This window comes from Balaenoptera borealis (assembly GCF_965194805.1).
Source record: "Balaenoptera borealis genome assembly, chromosome: 10".
NCBI lineage: Eukaryota > Metazoa > Chordata > Mammalia > Artiodactyla > Balaenopteridae > Balaenoptera > Balaenoptera borealis.
Genome location: NC_138874.1, coordinates 8,186,942 through 8,207,364, shown reverse-complemented (window position 1 = coordinate 8,207,364; position 20,423 = coordinate 8,186,942). Strand labels below are relative to the sequence as shown.

Sequence of the window (20,423 nt, the reverse complement as noted above, 5' to 3'; positions counted from 1 at the left end):
TTTGAGTCTAAGAAAAGACAAGCAGAGAAAATTTGAAGGTTTCTTTTGGGTTAGTCAAGTTTTGGACTAGGTGAATAAAATTCGTCTTTATGTTGTTCTCAAATTGTATATTTTTTTCTGTAAATATAATCATTACATGTTAGTACTGGAAGAGAACGTAGACATAACCTAAGCGAGGGTTCTTAGCTTTTTATTGCCTCTGACAGTTCGTTGAAATCTCTGGCCTCCTCTCGGTGTAATGTTTATAAGTGCACAAATTAAAATTACACAGATTGACAAAGGAAACCAAGTATATTGAAATGTGGTTATCAAAATATTATAAAATAGGTTTTCGATAAAGTAATATGTTTCTTTATGAACTCATTAAATAAAAGATCTAGTACTTGGTCTAATAATTATTGAGAAGAAAAGACGTGTCTAAATATTTTTAAATAGCTGCAACAGCTGTAATGTGATATGAAAATACCTGAAATCTTTATTGGTGACAAAATCGTAGCTACTACTAATCCTAGTGTTTGTTGCTTAGATTACTGGTTGAAAGGAATGCTAAATTTCAGTTAGAAGTTGGTAAAAATAAAGGTGAATTTTCTCACATCCAATTTACAGATTTTCTTTTTTGATGTCCATAGTAAATGACTACATGACTTTTTTTAAAAAAGGAAAAATAAAGAAAACCAACCTAATCTCGCCACAATACTTATAAATAAATAATTCCCCTTGACTTATGTATTGCTTCAAAAGACCTTAATTGTGTAGTATATATATTCAGAAATCCTTGGAGCCAAAAGGAACCTTGAGAGACCATGTAATAAATGTACTCATCGTCTGTACAGATCTTTTCTTTTTTCCTTAAACCTTCAGATATATATTCCACCACTCCCCTTTGACCCTGTAACTCATATTCATTTTGTTTTAAAAGGCCAATGATTAATAAGTGCTTCATGTTTTATTAGACCAATAAGTTATCACACACACCCCCCAAAATGGCTCTGCTTTTTTGTGTGTCTGTATTTGTGTGTATCTATGCATGTGTAGGTGTATGCATATATGTGTGTATATATATACACACACACACAAATACATATACACTGTGTATGTGTATACAGCCTTCACATATTTAGTTTTATATTACCTTTAACTCTCTGATTTCTGGAAAAAGAGTACTACCAATATCTTGACTGCTTAGCTGAGCCCTATCTAGATAGCTCTGATAATAGGAATTAATCCCTTCTAGTCAAGATTCAGAGAAGAGCAGTATCTTTATTTTCTTAAAATCTTTGGTGTGCCTCTGTCATCTTATCATCTTGTATGTACTTTTTTTTAAAATTGGGGTATAGTTGCCTTACAATGTTGTGTTAGTTTCTGCTGTACAATGAAATGAATCAACTATATGTATACATATATCCCCTCCCTCTTGGACCTCCCCGCCCCCCATCCCACCCCCTAGGTCACCACAGAGCACCGAGCTGAGCCCCCGGCGCTATACAGCAGGTTCCCACCAGCTATCCATTTTACACATGGCAGTGATCGTACGTCAATCCCAATCTCCCAGTTCTTCCCCCCCCCCCGCCCCGCCCCGCCCCGCCCTGTGTCCACATGTCTGTTCTCTACGTCTTCGTCTCTATTCCTGCCCTGCAAATAGTACTTCTTATCTGAAACCTCCAGCACATTGTATCTACATTCAAAGTAGCTGTTTCATCGTGGTGTGTAACAACACACTAACAAGTGGGAGCCATGCATTGCTTTAGCATTTTTTACATTTATGTTTCACCAAAATGTTGACCACAGAATCTGGACATCATTCTGAGAAAAGAGGAGAAAAATTACTAGTCACATGATTCCCAGCAGTCCTTGGGTTTAGAGACCATGGTAATGGAAACTGACTTTCTGTCTGTAACATTAGCATATGGTAATCAGAGCTCTCGGATTGGAACGCTGTTTAAGGAACTCACTTTTGTAATGAAATCTGTGAATAGCATCCAGGTGGGCCCTCTTCCCGGTAAACTTGAACTAAGTATCTGAATCTCCAGATACTTACAGAGTGACATGAAGAGAATTAAGAGTATTATTTCCCCCTGATATTTATGCTGCTTATGGTGTTTTGTAAAGCAACTCCCTTGTTCCAAGCCATGTGTATGTCCTGCTGCACTTAGAAATATGTGCAAGTGTCTTGCTGTGACATGCTTATCACTATTTTGTGGTCAAGGTGACGTTCGTCATGTTTGTATGCACTGGATATTTTTTATCTTTATTTCAGAATCAAAGGATGTTTTTATTGTTTCTTATTTAACAAAAAACGAGATTTGTGATAAGTGACCATGTGGTTTATCTATCTACTGTAGAAAATGCTTGACTACCTCAAGGAGAAAAAGGATGTGGGCTTCTTTCAGAGCCTTGCTGGCCTGATGCAGTCATGCAGGTAAGCACATGCTTTTCTTGCTTTGGTTCCACTCAATGGTTGTACCTTTTAAAGTACTTGTTTTACATTACCGAAAGCACTTACACATAGAAGAATTTTTAATGATTAAACACACTTTTAAGTGGGACAAAAGTGTGGAAGTGTCTTATGTTCTATCTTGCTGTTAGGTGTTAGTAATGTCTTAATTACTAATTGTTCCACGTTAATAACGTCTTAAAATAGTTTACCCTGTGCTTAAATAGGAACCTTGGAGGATTAATGTGTATTCTGCATACTTGGAAATGAGTAGTGTATGATTTTTAAAAGACAAAAAACAAAATTCTTTTTCATTTTATCTGGGAGCCATTAGACCACTTCTCATCTGCCCTAAATGAATGAGCCTTAACCATGATCATCATGATCACATTCATCATTTCCTGTTTTTTACAGTATTTGAAATCATTCTGACAGCATTTGACTAAGGAACCCGCCACATACTTAATGTTATTATTCCAACTGGAAAAACATGATCATTCTAATTATATTTCAGTATGTCTGCTAGCTTTGTAACGTTCTCCCAAAGTTGAAACCCATCAATGCCATATGCTTGACTTTCACATGGATCGTGTCAGTGTGGGCCCTGGAGAGAAACTAGTCTGCTACTAGGAAAATATGGTTGGTAGGCATGGAGTCAGTGTATGTTTTCAGTATCTGATAACATTTGGTTCACGTTTCACGATACACAGTTTTTAGACACTTGCTCTCCTGAAGAAAGAAAACGTTCTGTTAGGCCTCTAAATGTTCTCCTCCCTGTTATTGCAGTGTCCTTGACCTAAACGCATTTGAGCGACAAAACAAAGCTGAAGGACTTGGGATGGTGACCGAGGAAGGATCAGGTATTGATCACTTAAATTAAAAGCATCACGTGTCCCCACTTCTTCCCTGAAATTACCTTTGCAATACAGAGAGATACAAGGTTATCTTTAAAGGGACACAGTGCTTATGTGACTCATTTAAAAGTCATAGTTAGACACTCATTCAGGTCACACCCAAAACCCAATCTTCCATGTTGGTCATTGACTCCTTTTTATTCCAGACCTACTGTCAGTGGCCTTTCCCCTAGTTGGGTAGTAAGTAAATAAATATCCCTTATTAGAGAATTATCTATAAAATTCTAAAGCCCATGGATGAGCCACATTAGAAAATGTCTGACTTTCTTTGGCCACTTTAGCAAACTGTCAGGCTTTCAAATTCTTCTGTCTCCTTAGGATAGTGATGCTTTCAGATCCTTCAATCCACCACTAGTGGATCCTTCAATCCACCACTAGTCTTACTATCTCCTCCCTTTTAGCCCAGTTATCCTTCTATCGCATATATCCATGTCTTTTCAAGTCCAAATTGTTTAATGAAATAAAGAGTAATTTTTGTGTTTAAATAACTCTGATCACTTAATTTACATGTGCATGACAACAATGACTCACCTAATCTTAGAGCTTTTCTCTCTATAAATAGATGTATGAACTAGAAAATTTAGCACACAGTGCATTTAAAGCAGAAATAACTATAGTTGCACATTCGTTTTGGTATTTATTAAGAAGAAAGTATCTTCACTATTTTTGGTTTTGATTTGTTTTTATTCTTTTGTGTTTGATTTCTAAATTAATTTAGTTTGAGTAAGGCCCTGTGTGTTTATCTGTTTTTGTTTGTTTGGTCTGGTTTGGAGTTGTCATCTTATCAATGTATTAGTTTTGGAACATTGGGTCTTCTATAAAACTAATCTTATCGCAAAAAATAAATTTTCTCCCCTCTGCCATTTGTAGTCTGCTTGCCTTTCTGAAATATTTTAGAACTAACTAATCTCTCTAATTATCTCTGTATATTTTTGTTCTCACAATAGGAAAAAAAGTTAGCTGCATTTTTCTTCCGGTATTTTAAAGATTATCATTTATACATATGCTAACGCTGCTGCTTCTGTATATTTCACCTGTGTAATTTTATTTTCTGCTTGGCATTTGAATGTATAGGTTCAGTAATCAAGTATTCGTCACACGGTTATTTAATTGGGTTAGCTACCTTCAAGAAAAATCACCAGCAGAATTCTGAACTTACTTAAGTTTTTTGAAAATGGACATCAAGCCAAATGTCTTCATTACTAACCTTTGTGTCGACAGTTAACAATACCTGGCCTTGAGGGGCCCATTTGGAGAACTCAGAGCCATGACAAATCCCAGGTCCCATTAACTGCATGCCTCTAATTTCTCACAGAAGTCCTGGGCATTTTCCAGCTGGAAAGTGCCTAAAAATGAGTCAGTTCTCTATCCAAAGTCTGACTTCCCTGTCATGGAATTAGAAATCAATTTCATTTTCCCCTGCAGTTTTTACCTAATGTACCAGAGGCTCTGAACACAATTCCATTAGTCATTCTGAATCACTCTTTACATCAGCTCCGCACAAAGAAATAGCGACCACACAGGTTTATTTTACTGGGCCTCCTAGCCTTTGTCAACCAGATACAGATGAGAATAACATTTGTGAGTCCCAAATCAGAAATCACTTGATGAGAGTGACCCTTCTAATGTGAGAATTAGTTCTGTCTCTCAATACGAGATTGGTTTGATTAGTTTATTCTTTTTAAAGACGCACACAAAAATAATTGCCCAAATTGATTAACACGTTTTCCATTTTATTTCCTTACAAGCAGCAAAGCAAAAACAAACTCTCAACTTCTTTCTTTTTCCCCATTTCCTTTTCTTTCGACTACCGTCAATGTACTATTCTCCCTTCCTCAGTCATCACTCATGAGCGTGGTAATTATTAAAAATGAACTGCCTTTTCTTCATTTGCTCCTTTATTTGTTGTTAGCTTTGTGTACAGTCTTGATAGTGACAGTTTTTATGCATTTTTTCCTTTTATAGACCCTTTTAACAAGTAGATTGTTTACTTTCCATCATTATGCATCCTTTTCCTTCTAAAACTTACGTATCAAGCTTTCCTTTTTTTTTTTTTTTCCTCATCCTATGAGGATGTGCAGTTATTAAAATATTAGACCTGAAGGGGCAACAAGCATTTAAATGATGGTTTTAGATTTGTTTGGTTCTGTTCTTTCATTTAAAAAAAGTTCTGGTGGACCCAGTGTTTGCAGCTGTTGTGTAAATGAATGAATGTGTGCAAGAGACTCCCTGTGGCATTTCTGTCTTGGACATACTGTGGCTTTATGGCTGCACCAAGTGGTGCACGGGAAAATCAGTGCCAATCCAGTGTGTGCTATGAATGGCTGAGTCTCATCTTAGCCATTGGGCTCTGCCACTTCCCTTCCAAGTATTGAGAGATCTATACAGTTTTTCTCTATTCCTTTGAAAATATCACACATTAAAAACCTTCTACCATAAAAACAAATTTTCATTCTTGAGACCGCATTTAAAGAACAGTAGTAGAAACAGTAGCAAATGTTTACTCTTCAAGCTAGGATAATAACAAAGATGGCATTGGTATTGCAAAGTAGTCTCTAAAAGACATGACATACAATGGTAATAAAGAAGGGATGAGATTTTTTTTGAATAGTACCTAGTATGTCAACAGGGCTTCAGAGATTAAGTTGTGCTTTCTGAATACACACTGTTGCCTTCATCAAAATATCTTTTAGGAGAATATGCAGTGACAACTCATTCGCTGTAATGAATGGTACACTATTTCCCAGATTGAGAACACCTATACTGACTCTATCTTTTGGCATATTTTTAAAATTTCTGTTACGTGACCATTCTTTTAAGCTTCTGCAACTATTAAGAAAAGTTTGTACTCTCGAAGGAGAAGGAACATTGGTCATCCCTCTTGGAAAACATAGAAAAGGCTGAAAAATCTAAATCTGTTAGTGATATCCTTGCTTCAAAGCTTGAGGCTTGTGCAGTATAGGCTCAGGACTGGGAAAATAATCTGATAGATCTAAACCTCCATCCTAACCAATTATCTTTATTAAGCTAAATCTCTTCCCGATGATGATAAAATGACCATAAATTATATTGCCATGGAAACTGTATAACTTGAATACATGAACTTTTTCATACCCACAACTTTCCCATGAGGTATCTTCCCTATTTTATAAATAAGGAGAGTGAGGGAGAGAAAGATAACATGGCTTGTCCAGGGTCACACAGCGAAGTGGCAGGGTCAAGGCTGAAATGCAGGCCTTCTTCCCGTCTTTAATTTGCCCATTCCACATGCCTACTCTCTTACCCCCCATCCTTCAGTAGTCTTTCGGGGGTTTATTTTGTGTCCAGCATGTTGGCTTAGGTAGAATTGTTGGTCCCTTAATGTCATCTCTCCCTTCAAAGACACCCATCTATTGCCGATTTTTGCATCCACTATTGAAGTTTTAATATCACTTTTAAGCTTTTTATGGTTACACATGACATTCCTCATCTGGTGTTGAGATACCGTTAGGGAATATGTGCTTCTTTAAGGTTTGTATACAGCTGTCCCTCTATATCCATGAGGGGTTGGTTCCAGGACCCCCCCTTCTTAACCCCCCCCCCCCAGCAGATATCAAAATCCACAGATGCTCAAGTCCCTGTTATAAAGTGGCATAGCACGGTCACACCGCTGTATCTGCAGATACAGAAGGACAACTGTATCTGGATCTCAGACTAATTGTTTATATTCCTTTCTCTACACTGTTGCTGTCCTGTAGCCCTATCCCACCTTCCTAAATTTCCCCCATTTCTACAGAAGCCTGGACCTCCCCCTTGTTTTTTTTTTTAAAAAAAAAAAGGTTCTTAAGCAGATGTGTTTAGATGTGTCACGTGTTCAGTGTTGTCCTCTCTGTGTATTTTTTAGTCCTATGTGTTTTCTTTTAACATAGAGTGAAGTTCAAAACCAAAAACCTATATAAATCTTTGAAATTTCATTCCATCCTTGGATTTTTAATTTGTTTTCCCTCAGTACCATTTAACCTCATTAGTAATTCATGATGAGCTTGAAAGTGCAATTTTCCTTCTTTCAAACGTCTTCTTGGAATATAGTCGAAGATACTGCATTTTATTTTTGATCATTTTGCAGGGATCCTTGACTTCGTAAGCAAGATGAAATTGCGAAGCTGATCTGATTCCTCAGAAATTGTTTGATTTTCTAAAATGTTGTATAAAACATTAATACAAGTTAAGCTTCTCACATTTCCACCTGTAACTGATAATGTGTTGCACTGAGGTTCTTGCCGATATATTTATAGTGACCTCATGAAGTTTACGTGAAGTTGAAGAAAAAAGGATTCCTTTTAATTAATTAATGAAAGGGATAATTAAAGCAATCTTTAAATATTGGCTACCCTAATTTTTCGTTAGTGTTTTTAGTGCTTAATTATTTATTGGCTTTCTCCTGCCCCAGATTTTCAAAGTACTTTCCCAGGTGTAATCCAGTGCTAACATCTGGGTTCTGACTATATTACTCTGCAGTTCCTGTGGGTAAACTTTCTCTTCAAGAAAAAGCCTGTAGTTCATGGCACTAAATAGATTTTTTTTTTAACATCCTTGCAGTTTTTAAACTTTGAAGCAGTCATTTAAATTTGAGTGGCTATTACGTGCTAGACACTGTCCTAGGCACTGGTGGTCTACAGGAGTCCAGTATTGTGTAGACAGACTTGTAAGCAAGCAACTTCAGAACAGTGCCCTCTGTGTAAGAGAGAACTGAGTTGATACTTAGCTGCCAGGGATGGGGAAGTATCACCATAGACATAACACGTAGCCTGAAGTAGAAGTTTATCTGGTAGATAAGGAAGGCAAAGAAGGGCATTCCAGTGGAAGGGATCAACATCAGCCTATGCAAAGTTTAAGGTACAAAACATATCAGAGGACGGTAACCAACCTGGTGTGGTTGAAGAGAAATGAACCCCCTAGAAGATGGAAAGATAGTTTGTGAGGGGCGCCGAAGGACCTTCTTTGCTCTTCCCAGGAATTTGTACTTTCTTTCTGAGACCCCGGAGAGCCATTAAATAAGTAACACTTAAGTGATACATTATGTTTTGTGTGATGATCCACCTGGAATTAAATTCCTACGTTCGCTGTTCGAAATGCTTCCAGTAGAACCTACTAACACTAAAAGACACAGATCTCTCCTTTCTCAGTAATGCTAGTGTATTAAATAGACATGGGGTTCTCCAAAGAGAGTGGTCACCACCATTTCCTTCACGGCAGCTGGGGAACTCTGCTTAACGATAGATTGCAGGGAATTCTTCAGAGTATGCTTTCCATAATTACTGTTACAGGAGTCAGTCTGTTGATCAGGAAGAGTGTTATAATTGGATTGCCTGTAGCTGTTGTTGTTGTCAGCAACAGGGTGTAAGATGGGTGTCCCATGTGAAGGCACGGAGATCAGTTAGGATGCTGGTGGATGGAATGGGTGTTGGACATTAAGGATTTCAGTTAGAGTAATGACAGCTGAAAGGCACTAAGAGAAGGCTACAAGAAGATGCAAACTATTGAATATTAGATATAGGATGGATAAACAACAAGGTCCTACTGTAGAGCACAGGGAACTATATTCAATACCCTGTGATAAACCATAATAGAAAAGAATGTATATATATATATATATATAAAACTGAGTCTCTTTGCTGTACAACAGAAATTAATACAACATTGTAAATCACCTATACTTCAGTAAAAAAAAAGAAAGAAAAAAAAGAGACGGCTATAAGAGAAACAATCTGCAAATCATGTTTGAAAGCAAAAGATTTCTTCCCCCACAGCTAACCTATAACTTTAATTCTGTTTTCCATCGGTCACACCTAACTTTTTTCACACACAGTGGTTATTGGTATTATCTAGGAATGCATTTTATACACTGGTGTCAGGTTGTTACCTTAGATTAAATACATGTACTTAATGGAATTATGAATGATTTATCGTATCCACAACCCACCGGTATTCTATATTTTAGAAATCTAAAGGTTTTTTTTTAATGACTTCATGCCATTAAAACTTCACATTTATTCCTATTGTGCTTTGAATATTTCAAAGCAGTTGTACTTGTTTGGACCAATTTGATTCTCCCAACAGCCCTATGAATTCAGGAAGTCAGGAGACTGTTAATTTCCATATCAAAATGATGAAACAAAGACTCAGAAAGGTGTGAATTGACTTTTCTAAAGCCACGTGTCTAGAATATGGTTTTCCTTGGGTTCTAAAATTCATAAAAACAAGTTAGGAGTTCACAATTTAAATCATGTACAGTAAGTGTAATGATTGTTAGTCAGAGATTGATTACTGATGTGAGCTCTATGAAGTGTAGAAACTATGGCACACTGGATGGATTCGGAAGGACCATACAATATCGAAATTACCTGTTTATTGCCTGACTGTGACCTTCCTGAGGTTAGGGATTGTGTCCATTGGTCTTTTTTGTCCCTAGCACCTCACAAGCCCAGCATATAGGAGACTGTGAATGTTTGCTGAAGTTTACTGAATTCAAGTCCTTTACCTGTTAATAGCTGTAGGACAGTAGTCAAGTTACTTAATTCCTCAGTTGTTTACCAAACCACAAGATGGGATCGTATCACCTCATTTGTAAGATTTTTGTAAACCTGAAATGAAATGATGAGAAAATATATCTAGTACAATGCCTAGCACACCGTAGTCACTAACTAAATGTTAATCGTAAATCCATATCAAATTGTTTATTCTTCGTTAGTTGAGTTGTAATATTATTCAAGCAGCCATATTTAGACCATTTAAGCAATGATATGAAAACTACCCACATGGAATCAAATACCTGACTTTTCACTATTTAAAAATATTTTTAACCTTTATCCTTCAGTGTTTTCGTATACAAAATAAATATTTAAGTCCTCTAAAGATTAGTAAGTAATCAGAATTATTTCCTCCATGGCAATGGGGGGCTCTTGAGAGCTGTTTAACAATAGATTACAGGGAATTATTTGATGCAGCCAGTGTCATGTTTCATGCTACTCACCGTTTTATCTCTGCATCATTAGACGTGCTGACCCTACAACGATGGGGAGCTTAGTCTTCTGGAGTCTATTGATGCTAATTCAATTGTTTATATATATAGTAGTCTTTTTATTTATTTCATTTATTTTAGAACAGTTATTGATAATTAATTATTAACAGTTAAATCAAGCTTTGTCTGGAGATAAGTCTGCAGACTTTGAGCTATATCCATGGATATTCTAAGTAAAAATTCTAAGTAAAAACAACTGTGTTTATTGAACTTAAACACTTGTGTACTTTTCTTTTAGTTGGATAAACCGATTGTGAGTAGAAAAGCCTTTAAAAGTGTGTTAACTTTATTAGATCTCTAAATGAGGAATTACTTTTTATTGGTAGCTTGAACAAATAAGGTCTACCTAATATTATTTCCAGGTGAAAACGTATATTTTTGAAAATATTTGGTCCATTAAAATTAAGGTGGCTTTTTGAAAATATAAACACATTTAATACCTATGTTCACATAACTATATTTATCACGTAGGCATGTTGTTCCCATCTTTATTTAGTGTCATTACCACTGCTACTAATAATATTAACCTCTCCACAATTGATAAAAAACGGTCATATAGATTGTGCAGAGCCAGTGAGGTAGACAGTGTACGCTTTCCATTCATTTTATAGGTGAGGAAACTGAGGCACAGAGAACAAACTCGTCATCACAACAGTACTGAAATAACCCTCCCTTTATTACAGTGTTAGAAATTATAAGCCCCTTATCATTAAAAATAAAACCAAAGGAATGCCCTTCACACTATCTACATTTGGCCATCATGCAGCTATTGCAAATAATATTTTTAAAATATAAGAGCACTTTCAACTCCATTTTGTTATTTATTATTAACCTTAGTTTCCATCTTACAATGGAATTTCTTTTGCATACATCACAAAATAGACTGTTGCTCGTGTACCTTCTGCAGACATAAAGCCATCATCCATCTCTGTTCCTGCACTGCCTATGTGCAGCATGGGCAATGGCAGCATTTTAATCAATACTAACGTGTTCATTAAGCAATAGCACCTTAGTCGATATGATTAACCTGGTGTCAATTGATGGTAAATGAAGGCTTGACCTGCCCCCGCCCCCGCCTTTCCCTCTTGTTCTGCTGTGTGCAGCGTGTCCTATGTAAGTGAAGTTACTCGTATGTGTTTCGGTATACAGTCCGGAAAATACTGTGCATGCCAACAGCAAAAAAACCCTTATGTTATAAATCAATGTGCATCGTGCAGAGCATTTTCAGGCACACTGGTAGACTACATGTTAACTTATTTCTGTGTTAACTTTTCTGAATACTTTCTACCAAGGGTTACTTACTCCACATTGAATATGTGAACATTGAAAGCATGTCCGTGGTTTTATTGATTCAATTTTCTGAAAAACGAAAAAACCAAAACAAAGCATCTTAGATGGGTTCACAAGGAAAGAGTCAATAAGTCTGTGTAACTAACTCATAATAGTTTGATTTAAATAGCATTCGAAAGTATCTTCATGAAATGATACTAAGTGTAATCAATGAAGAGTTTAGTTTATTAGCCTAGACTGTTCCCTTTTTTCCTATCCTGTCATGAACGTGAACATGGAGGAATGGGCTTATCAGCCATGTATTGAGATTCAAAACAATGTGCATTTAACACGTTAAACTTGCCACATCGCATTTGTAGACGTGGTGATCTTAATTTGGTCACCAAATATAATATCTTGCAGGCTAAGAGGGAAACCAGTACAGTGATTTTATGTACTTTTTTTAATGTTTATATTAGTTTTCAAAATGGTTTTGCTTCCTAACCCTCCCATTATATGAAGCCTCTCACTTTGAAAGTCACAGACTGCAGACTGGTAAGTCCATCAACTCTCTGTCATTATGATCATTCATAATTTTAGTTCCAGTACACACATGATCATTGCATAGTTTTCTTTCTTAGCCCAGAGTATTTCCAGTCTGAAAAGTTATTATTTTTTTAAATACATGAGTATATTCATTCACTTGCCAAACAACATTTCTTTTTTTTTTTTGGTCATTTTGCTTTCTAAACAAATTGAGATTCCAGAGCATACACTCATAATGTTGACAGTGTTTTTTTCACGGACACTCTATGCTTTTAAAATCAGCTTTCATTTGTGTGGTGCCTGTTTTTTGTTCGTTTCCTTCTTTGTGTTTTTGCTTTCAAAGTAACTTGTGATCAAGATACATTTAAATTGAAATATAGGTGAAAGATCGGAACCCTTTTCTGAGGCTTCATCCTTGCCCCACATGTATAGTTAGTGTTGAAATGATGCAGAGCACCTCCTATGGCACTGAGATGTCCTCCTTCTCACATTTCTTTGTTAGATTTAGCTCTCCTAGCAGGAGCCAGCGAAGTTTATCTTTTGGTTTAGTATTTAGAATTACTTCTGCTTGTCAGTTCTTCCTCCTCTGGAAGGAATGCTCCAACCAACGAGCCCTCTATTTAGACAAGCTCATGAGAGAGTTAAGTGAAATGAGTTAAAAAAACATTTTCCAGTCATCCAGAGTTTTCACAAAAATCCTTTAATTAATATTCGAATAAAAGAAACTCTTGGTCCTGTTTTATATATGTACTGAATACTTCTGCATTGAATCATTTGGTCAGACTCTGGGAACAAAGCAGATTTAACTTACACATTTGTAAGAGATGCAGAGATCATTCCTACACAAATCTTACCAAAAAGAAAAAAAAAGAAAGATAGAAAGAAAGAAAAAAAAAAGTTTGTCTCTAATCTCTTCAGGTTGTTTCTAAAATGTTGCCAAACCCATGCTGCTACTTTTAACAGAGAGATATCTGAGTTTTTAAGATTCAAGTGTCCTTTTCTTACCAAGAAACCGTGCATCTATCTGTCAAGCGCATGATCTTACGAGCTTCAGATAGAAAAGTTGCTATGATTTGTGACTGTTTTGGGTTCAGAACGATGCTAGATCAACATGCAAGTTTGATGGAGGTGGGGATAGAAAGGGAGGGCGAGGCTAAGGTGGTTGATAACATTGGGTCCCTCTGGACTTCCTGCAGGAGAAAAGGTTCTGCAGGATGACGAATTCACCTGTGACCTCTTCCGCTTCTTGCAACTGCTTTGTGAGGGACACAACTCAGGTTTGTGAGACCCCAGACCATCGATGGTACCCAGGAATAAGCATTTTGAAGCAATAATAGGAGTCTGTTAGTTCCAATTATGCTGCTTCCCTTGGGTCAAGAAACAGTTCTTGAACATTACCTGCTATGTAGGCGCTGGGAAATTTTCTATATTGCATTGCCTCTTTCAAAGTCCTTTGCTAGCCCTTTCACTTAATTCTTTTTTTTTTAATTTATTTATTTATTTATTTATTTATTTTTGGCTGCATTGGGTCTTCGTTGCTGCTCACGGGCTTTCTCTGGTTGCTGCGAGGGCTTTCTCTAGTTGCGGCGAGCGGGGGCTACTCTTTATTGCGGTGCACAGGCATCTCATTGTGGTGGCTTCTCTTGTTGCAGAACATGGGCTCTAGGGTGCGCGGGCTTCAGTAGTTGTGGCTCGCGGGCTCTAGCGCACAGGCTCAGTAGTTCTGGCGCACGGACTTAGTTGCTCCGCGGCACGTGGGGTCTTCCTGGACCAGGGCTCGAACCCACATCCCCTGCACTGGCAGGCGGATTCTTAACCACTGAGCCACCAGGGAAGTCCCTCACTTAATTCTTATTAGTTGTTCTCATGCTAGAGAAGACAGCTGATAGGTGAAGAAAGATGTAGATTAGATAGATAGCTATAGAGACATGCATAGCTCTGTTTCTTTTTTTACAATTTATCTTACTGGGGGAATCTACTTCATTGTGTAACTTTGCATGATGTATTTACATTCATTGTTTATATATCTGGTTCTGCATCAAGCTTGTGTATCCGTGAAGGCAGGAACTTGATCTTGATTTTTGCTTCCCCAGCACTTAACACAGTACTAAGGAATAAGGGATTATGGAATAAGTCATTTAATTACTCTGTCCTACAGGATGGAAGTAATTTTCAGTCATTCACATGCCCAGAGCCCTAGAGCTAGGAATCAAGAAACAGGTGTTAGCAACCTCTTAGGCGAAATTTGAATATTGATATTCTGTAAAGCACCTAGATTTGTTTTTGAGGTACTCACTTTTTATGGAAAATATAAATTATTCAATATTAAAACTATCAGATATAACAGTATATGTAGCCATGGTGATTTTGCTGGAGACATCATTTGCTTTTGGAGTTATTCAAAGAACTCATTTTAAATTTTTGGATGCGCTTTAATAACATCTTTTGATCTTACGTAGATTTTCAAAATTATCTGAGAACTCAGACTGGCAATAATACGACTGTCAACATAATCATCTCTACTGTAGACTACCTACTGAGAGTTCAGGTACGTTGCTTTACGTTAGTAATAATTTAAGGGCTTGGTTAGTTGGCAAGATATGGTGGAGTTGTGAAACTGACATGTTGAAATGTGTTTTGATTTATGAGGTCAGAATTTGTAGAGATATTTTGTCTTTGATCACAGTCTTTCCCCAAGTCTTAGGTTGAAACTGCCACTATCGTCTTTGCCTCTGATCCTGGCTCTTACTTTGCTTATTTTCGTTCTATAAGTGGGAATATTTTTTTCCTACAGTTTTTAGCTTGATGGCATTTTAAATTCCTTTTCAATTTGTAAAGCATGAACATGCTCTGTTCCTTCTTCTACGGTTGATAGATAAATAGGAGACTAATATTTGAAACATTACTAAAAATGGGAAAGAAAGGCTTTCAAACTACCTACCATACACTTAAATTTAATAGCCTGAGGTTAGTTCTTTTCAGCTCTCGAAATATTTGCATTAATTTAAAAATTCAGCTTAACACTTCATCACTTAAAAGTATCTTTGATAGTGTAGTAATGTTTTACACGTTACTAGAACCAAATCTGAAGGTGTAGGCCTCTTCAGTAATAAGATTTTATATAACTTTTATTTCCCTCACTTTATTTATAAGGAAGTCAGGTATAGTACTTTTAAAAACTGCAGATTCAAACTCCCTTAATCTTTGCATATGTAAAAGCACAACACTCTTACTTAAAGCTTAATGAGAAAAAAGTCCATTTTTGAAGCAAATATATCAAGAAGCATTGCTGAAAATATATTTGTGATTTTCAAAATCATGTCTCAAAACCTAAATGGTAGCCCAAATTGTATTATTCATTTAGGCAACTAAAGTTCCTTCAAAATATAAGTTATTGTTGAAAATATCCTGTTTGGAAAGATTGATCTTAGTTAGATGTTTGTTTACAGTTGTCAGTATTTATAAGGAGCCCAACTAGTTTCTTCAGGGGCAGTTACACAAGCCAGGAACATCCTGGAATTCTCATCAAAGAAACGTTATTGGCTTTGTTGGAGAAAAAGGAGACCAAATGTCTGGAACCCCAAAATATTGTTCTGTGATTTGCCTAACTTCTGTGCTCACATAGTAAACATCTAACTGCTCTATGGATAAATATGCATTAATGTTATGAATCCTTATGTTTGTGAAGTTCAAGGTCATCAGAGACAAAGTCATTTTAAAAGCTAAGTTTTCTACTTCCAATCTTCTCTCCAGTTGTTATTTATATCTAGGGAGGATGTCGCCATATTTTATGTTTAGGAAAATCATTGAGAATAGTATTTACCTCGCAGATATTTTTGTTTGCTTCCAATCTGTTATTTAAAATGATTTCCTATTACTGAGTCCAGAACTGGCCAGGTCTTTGGTAGCTTCAGATTGTGCCTTAATCCTATCATCTCTCTTCCAGGAATCAATCAGTGACTTCTATTGGTATTACTCAGGGAAAGATGTCATTGATGAACAAGGACAAAGGAATTTCTCCAAAGCGATTCAAGTAGCAAAACAAGTCTTTAACACGCTTACAGAGTATATTCAGGTAAACCTTTAAACATTTCTGTTATTTGAAGAAGGAAAGAAAGAGAGAAAAGAGAGTCAACTGGTTAGCATTGAATTCCTTGGAAAAATGCAATATGCCTAAAGTATTTTCCTGCTCTCATCCACGTTCTTACTGACCCCTTCCATAGAGTCTTAGCCAATTGGCCATTTAAAATACTCACTTGAGATGTGAATTTATATGGAATGAACCTGCTTTACCACTTGGCAGGTTGGGATATCATGAGCTCCTTCAAGGCATGAACCATGATGTTGACTGTGTCATACTTCCAGGGTCTGGTGTATATATTAAGCACTCAATAAATATTAAGGAAGGAGGGGAGAGAAGAAGTGAAGGAGAGAGGGCAGAGTTGTAAACCACTTTTTATAGTATTCCAGTGAAAATAAGGAAGAAGTTTCATAGAAACTTTATGAAAAAGAAAAGAGCATTTAAAAACTTCATTTTAATACATGTATGTGTGTATTGTTGCCTGAAAAAAAAAAATGCCCAACCTAGGAGTTGAGAATTATGTTTTACTTAGAGGACTTACTGAGGACTTAAGCCCGGGATGCAGCCTCTCAGATAGCTTTCAGGGGCTGCTCTGAAGAGGTAAGGGAGGCTATATAGGATATATAGAGTTTTTTGGCAAAAACAAGAAAACGAACAACAACAAAAAAAACCAGGGTGTCCGAACGTCAAAAGATTACTATTAATTAAAGAAAATCAAACATCTTAAGTTAATGAATTTAGTGCTTTTCTGTGTATGGGAAGATGCAAGAATCTGGGCTCATTGAAATCATTCCTGATGTGAACCTTAACTACCTAGGGCCAGTATCCTGCTTTTCTCCATCCTGAATCCCCTCAGGGTGCACAGTCAGGGGGCAGCTGCAGTAGCTGATGTCTTGATGGCGGCAACATCCTTTGTTTACTGAAACGGCAGGCAACATTCTTTGTCCACAGTATATATACACACATATATGTGTGTGTGTATATATAAAATTATATAACATGATAATGTATAATATAGGTAAAATTCCAAATTCCATGAATAATATACCATTTTTTTCCCTTGATTTGCTTTATATTCTTCTTGGGGTAGACTTCTAGTCTTAACCTGCAGATTCTTAAAAGATTTTATAAATTTCTGCCTTTTTCGGAAAGCAAGACATTGCCATTTTCTAGAAGACTAGTCAGTCATCTTTCCTTTCTATCTTCTGTCTCCATGACCAATATTACTCTGACTCAGTCACTGTGATTGAAGTGTCATGTGCAAGGATAAAATAGGAGGAAGAAATGTACAGTTTGCTTTGTTAGACTAAACATAATCTTGTGGGGGAAAGAGTTAAGTAAAAATAACAGATTGTATCCCCAGAGTCTAGCATACTTACAGGTGTTTGTAGAATGACTGAGTGAGTGAACTGTTCATGGCCAAGTGAAGCCGCCAAAGCAGAGTGGTGCAGAGGAAAGATGGCAGAATGGCCATTCCTCACCTCCTCCAGGCTCACTCTCTCCTCTGTATTCGTACCTTGGAAGGATCTCACTTTCTCTCTTGTCTCCATGGGCAGGGCAGAGGATCCTTATTTCAGTATTTAAAAATGGAAAAGCCATACTTGATAATGCTAATAACTTTTTCTTTAATTCAAATACAAGCAAAGTTTTAAATCCAGTTCAGTTCACTCATGTTCCTTTTTCCTCATCTTCCTTGGCTTCCGTTATTACCTTAATATACTCATCGGTGTCTAGAAAGAGAGCAATACAACGTTTGGTGTGAACTGTCCTGATTAAGTAATAAGATTGATTGATGAAATTAGCAAGCCAGTGAATTTTATAGAAACAGGAAAATGGCTTCTATATAACAAATAAAACGTAAATTCCTTTCAGCAAGAGTAGACATTTCTTGGTTCCTAAAGTAAGTGAGAGTCCTAAATTTATATAAAACTAGAAGCATCCATTGACCTTTCACTGTGTGCAAAATCATTTATTCTAACTTGTTTATATAACACAGAACATTCTAAATGAACAGTCAAGGAATAATAGGTAAAGTAGCAAGGCTCATTATGACCTGTTCATTTTTTAACTTCTCAATACTCCTTGTTTATTTGACATTTTTATGTAATTTGATCAACTCTCAAATAAATATATATACACACACACACACACACACACTTTTTTTTTTTTTGGCCACACTGCACAGCTTGTGGGATCTTGGTTCCCAGACCAGGGATCGAACCCCGGCCCTCAGCAGTGAAAGTGCCGAGTCCTAACCACTGGACCACCAGGGAATTCCCTAAAAATATATTTTAATAAAAATTTATTTTGGAATAATTTTAGATATACAGAAAAATTGCAAAGACAGTACAGAGAGTTTCCATATATGATTCACTCAGCTTTCCCAGCTTTTGGCATTTTAAGTAACCATGATACATTTGTCAAAACTAAGAAATTAACATCAGCACCATTCTATAACCTAAATTACAGACTTTATTCCGATTTTACCAGTTTTTTCATTAATGTCCTTGTTCTGTTCCAGGAGCCAACCCAGGGCACCCCATTGCCTTTAGTGAAATGTATTTTGAAGATACTTGCCTTAGCATCATGTTTATTGATTATTGTTGACACTGTGAATAAAAGCTTATCATTCGCTTCATGCTTACTTTGGGCTGGCTTTTAGTTGACAGGATTGCATGTTGCTTTTGGACTCCAATTTTTGCTAACTGTAGAAAATTATGCAAGGGGGGAAATCCAAAACCATCAAAATAAACATAATCTTCTGTAAGATTTCAACTCCAGTTTTCATAAGGGGGGAAGAAGAACCGCCTGAGAAGGAGGACATTATATTGTCCAAGTGCCTGGAGTTAAGACCACAGGGTGAGTCGTGAGAAGAGAGAAAGCTGTATTTGTCGCTCCACGAGAAGGTCAACCTGAAAGTAACTGCCTTCTGGCAGTTAGCCAGGGTGTCTGTCTGTTTTTTAATTTATTTTATGGAAGTATAATTGACGTACAATGTTGTATTAATTTCTGCTGTACAACACAGTGATTCAGTTATACGTGTATACACATTCTTTTTCAGATTCTTTTCCATTATGGTTTAGCACAGGTTATTGAATATAGGTCCCTGTGCTAGACAGTAGGGCCTTGGTGTCTATCCATTCTCTGTGTAATAGTAGCAAGGGTTTTATACGTTACAGGCACTGAATAGATCAGGAGAAATAGGCTTGCGAGGTGGCAGGTAAGACAGATGCTCCGTTCAGGTAGTGAACGGTTCTCAGAAGTCGCTGGTCTGAGGCTGAGCAAGTCCTGGAAAATACCTTCTGTGTGTTTCAGGTTTACAAGGAAAAGTAGGAACTTGGGCCTCTGGTTTGCAGCTCTGTCGCCTAAGGTTTGCAAAACAACTCTTGGTCACCTAGGGGTTTCAGAAGATCTTAGTCCTTTCTAATATAATATTTTAACATTTGGTTAAAACCTTAAATACCACAGGAAGAAGGTGTTTGTGTCTTCAGGAAAAATCAAGTTTGTTTTCTTCGAAATGGCCTTCTAGTGTCCACCTAATGCCCTCCTGCACTTTTCCACCCTCCCCAGTGTTAGCACACGGGGCACATTGCCGAGGCTGGACCACAGTGGAATCCTGAAGATACGTTGCTTTGACCCAGAGTTATTTTAACAGCCAGACAGGACTAAGGTACACTGTAAAATCAGTTTGGCCTGGTACGTTGAATGGGCTCCGTGTACTAACCTCGAAGTTAAAAGAGCTGACCCCTCCGCACTGCCTCTTCAGCCTTGCTCTGTGGCCCGCTTCTTCGTCCCTCTTTGAATGGATCTTGTGCACTGACCACTCTCAGATAAATAAAATTCCTTCAGTCACTTTGTCACCAGGATTGTCTCACTGCAGTCATCGTATGGTGGCGCCATCACTTAGCTCTTATCCAATTTAAAAATCCCCCTCACCCTTGGGCCTGATTTTGCGCCGGAAAGGCCTTGGGGTAGAGGGCAAGACGTAGGATCTGGGCTTCTCCACCGTCTCTCCACAGGGTCGTCCGCTCTTCCTCCTTCCCCTCCTGCCGGTCTCAGGCTTCCTCCGGGTTGGAATTGTGCGCAGGAGGAAGGATTAGGGAGGGGAGGTCTCCCTCC

The 20,423-nt window shown here is 37.2% G+C and overlaps 1 protein-coding gene across 6 annotated transcripts in view; it reads left to right on the top strand.

Moving 5' to 3' along the window:
* RYR2 (ryanodine receptor 2) overlaps positions 1 to 20,423 on the top strand; it is a 777,004-nt gene that overhangs the window by 701,786 nt on the left and 54,795 nt on the right. For all 6 annotated transcript variants that reach the window (XM_082407544.1, XM_082407541.1, XM_082407542.1 and 3 more), the window contains 5 exons: positions 2,343 to 2,419; positions 3,221 to 3,294; positions 13,420 to 13,500; positions 14,683 to 14,771; positions 16,170 to 16,298. In XM_082407544.1, the coding sequence (XP_082263670.1) occupies positions 2,343 to 2,419; positions 3,221 to 3,294; positions 13,420 to 13,500; positions 14,683 to 14,771; positions 16,170 to 16,298 (450 nt within the window). The remainder of the gene's footprint in view (positions 1 to 2,342; positions 2,420 to 3,220; positions 3,295 to 13,419; positions 13,501 to 14,682; positions 14,772 to 16,169; positions 16,299 to 20,423) is intronic.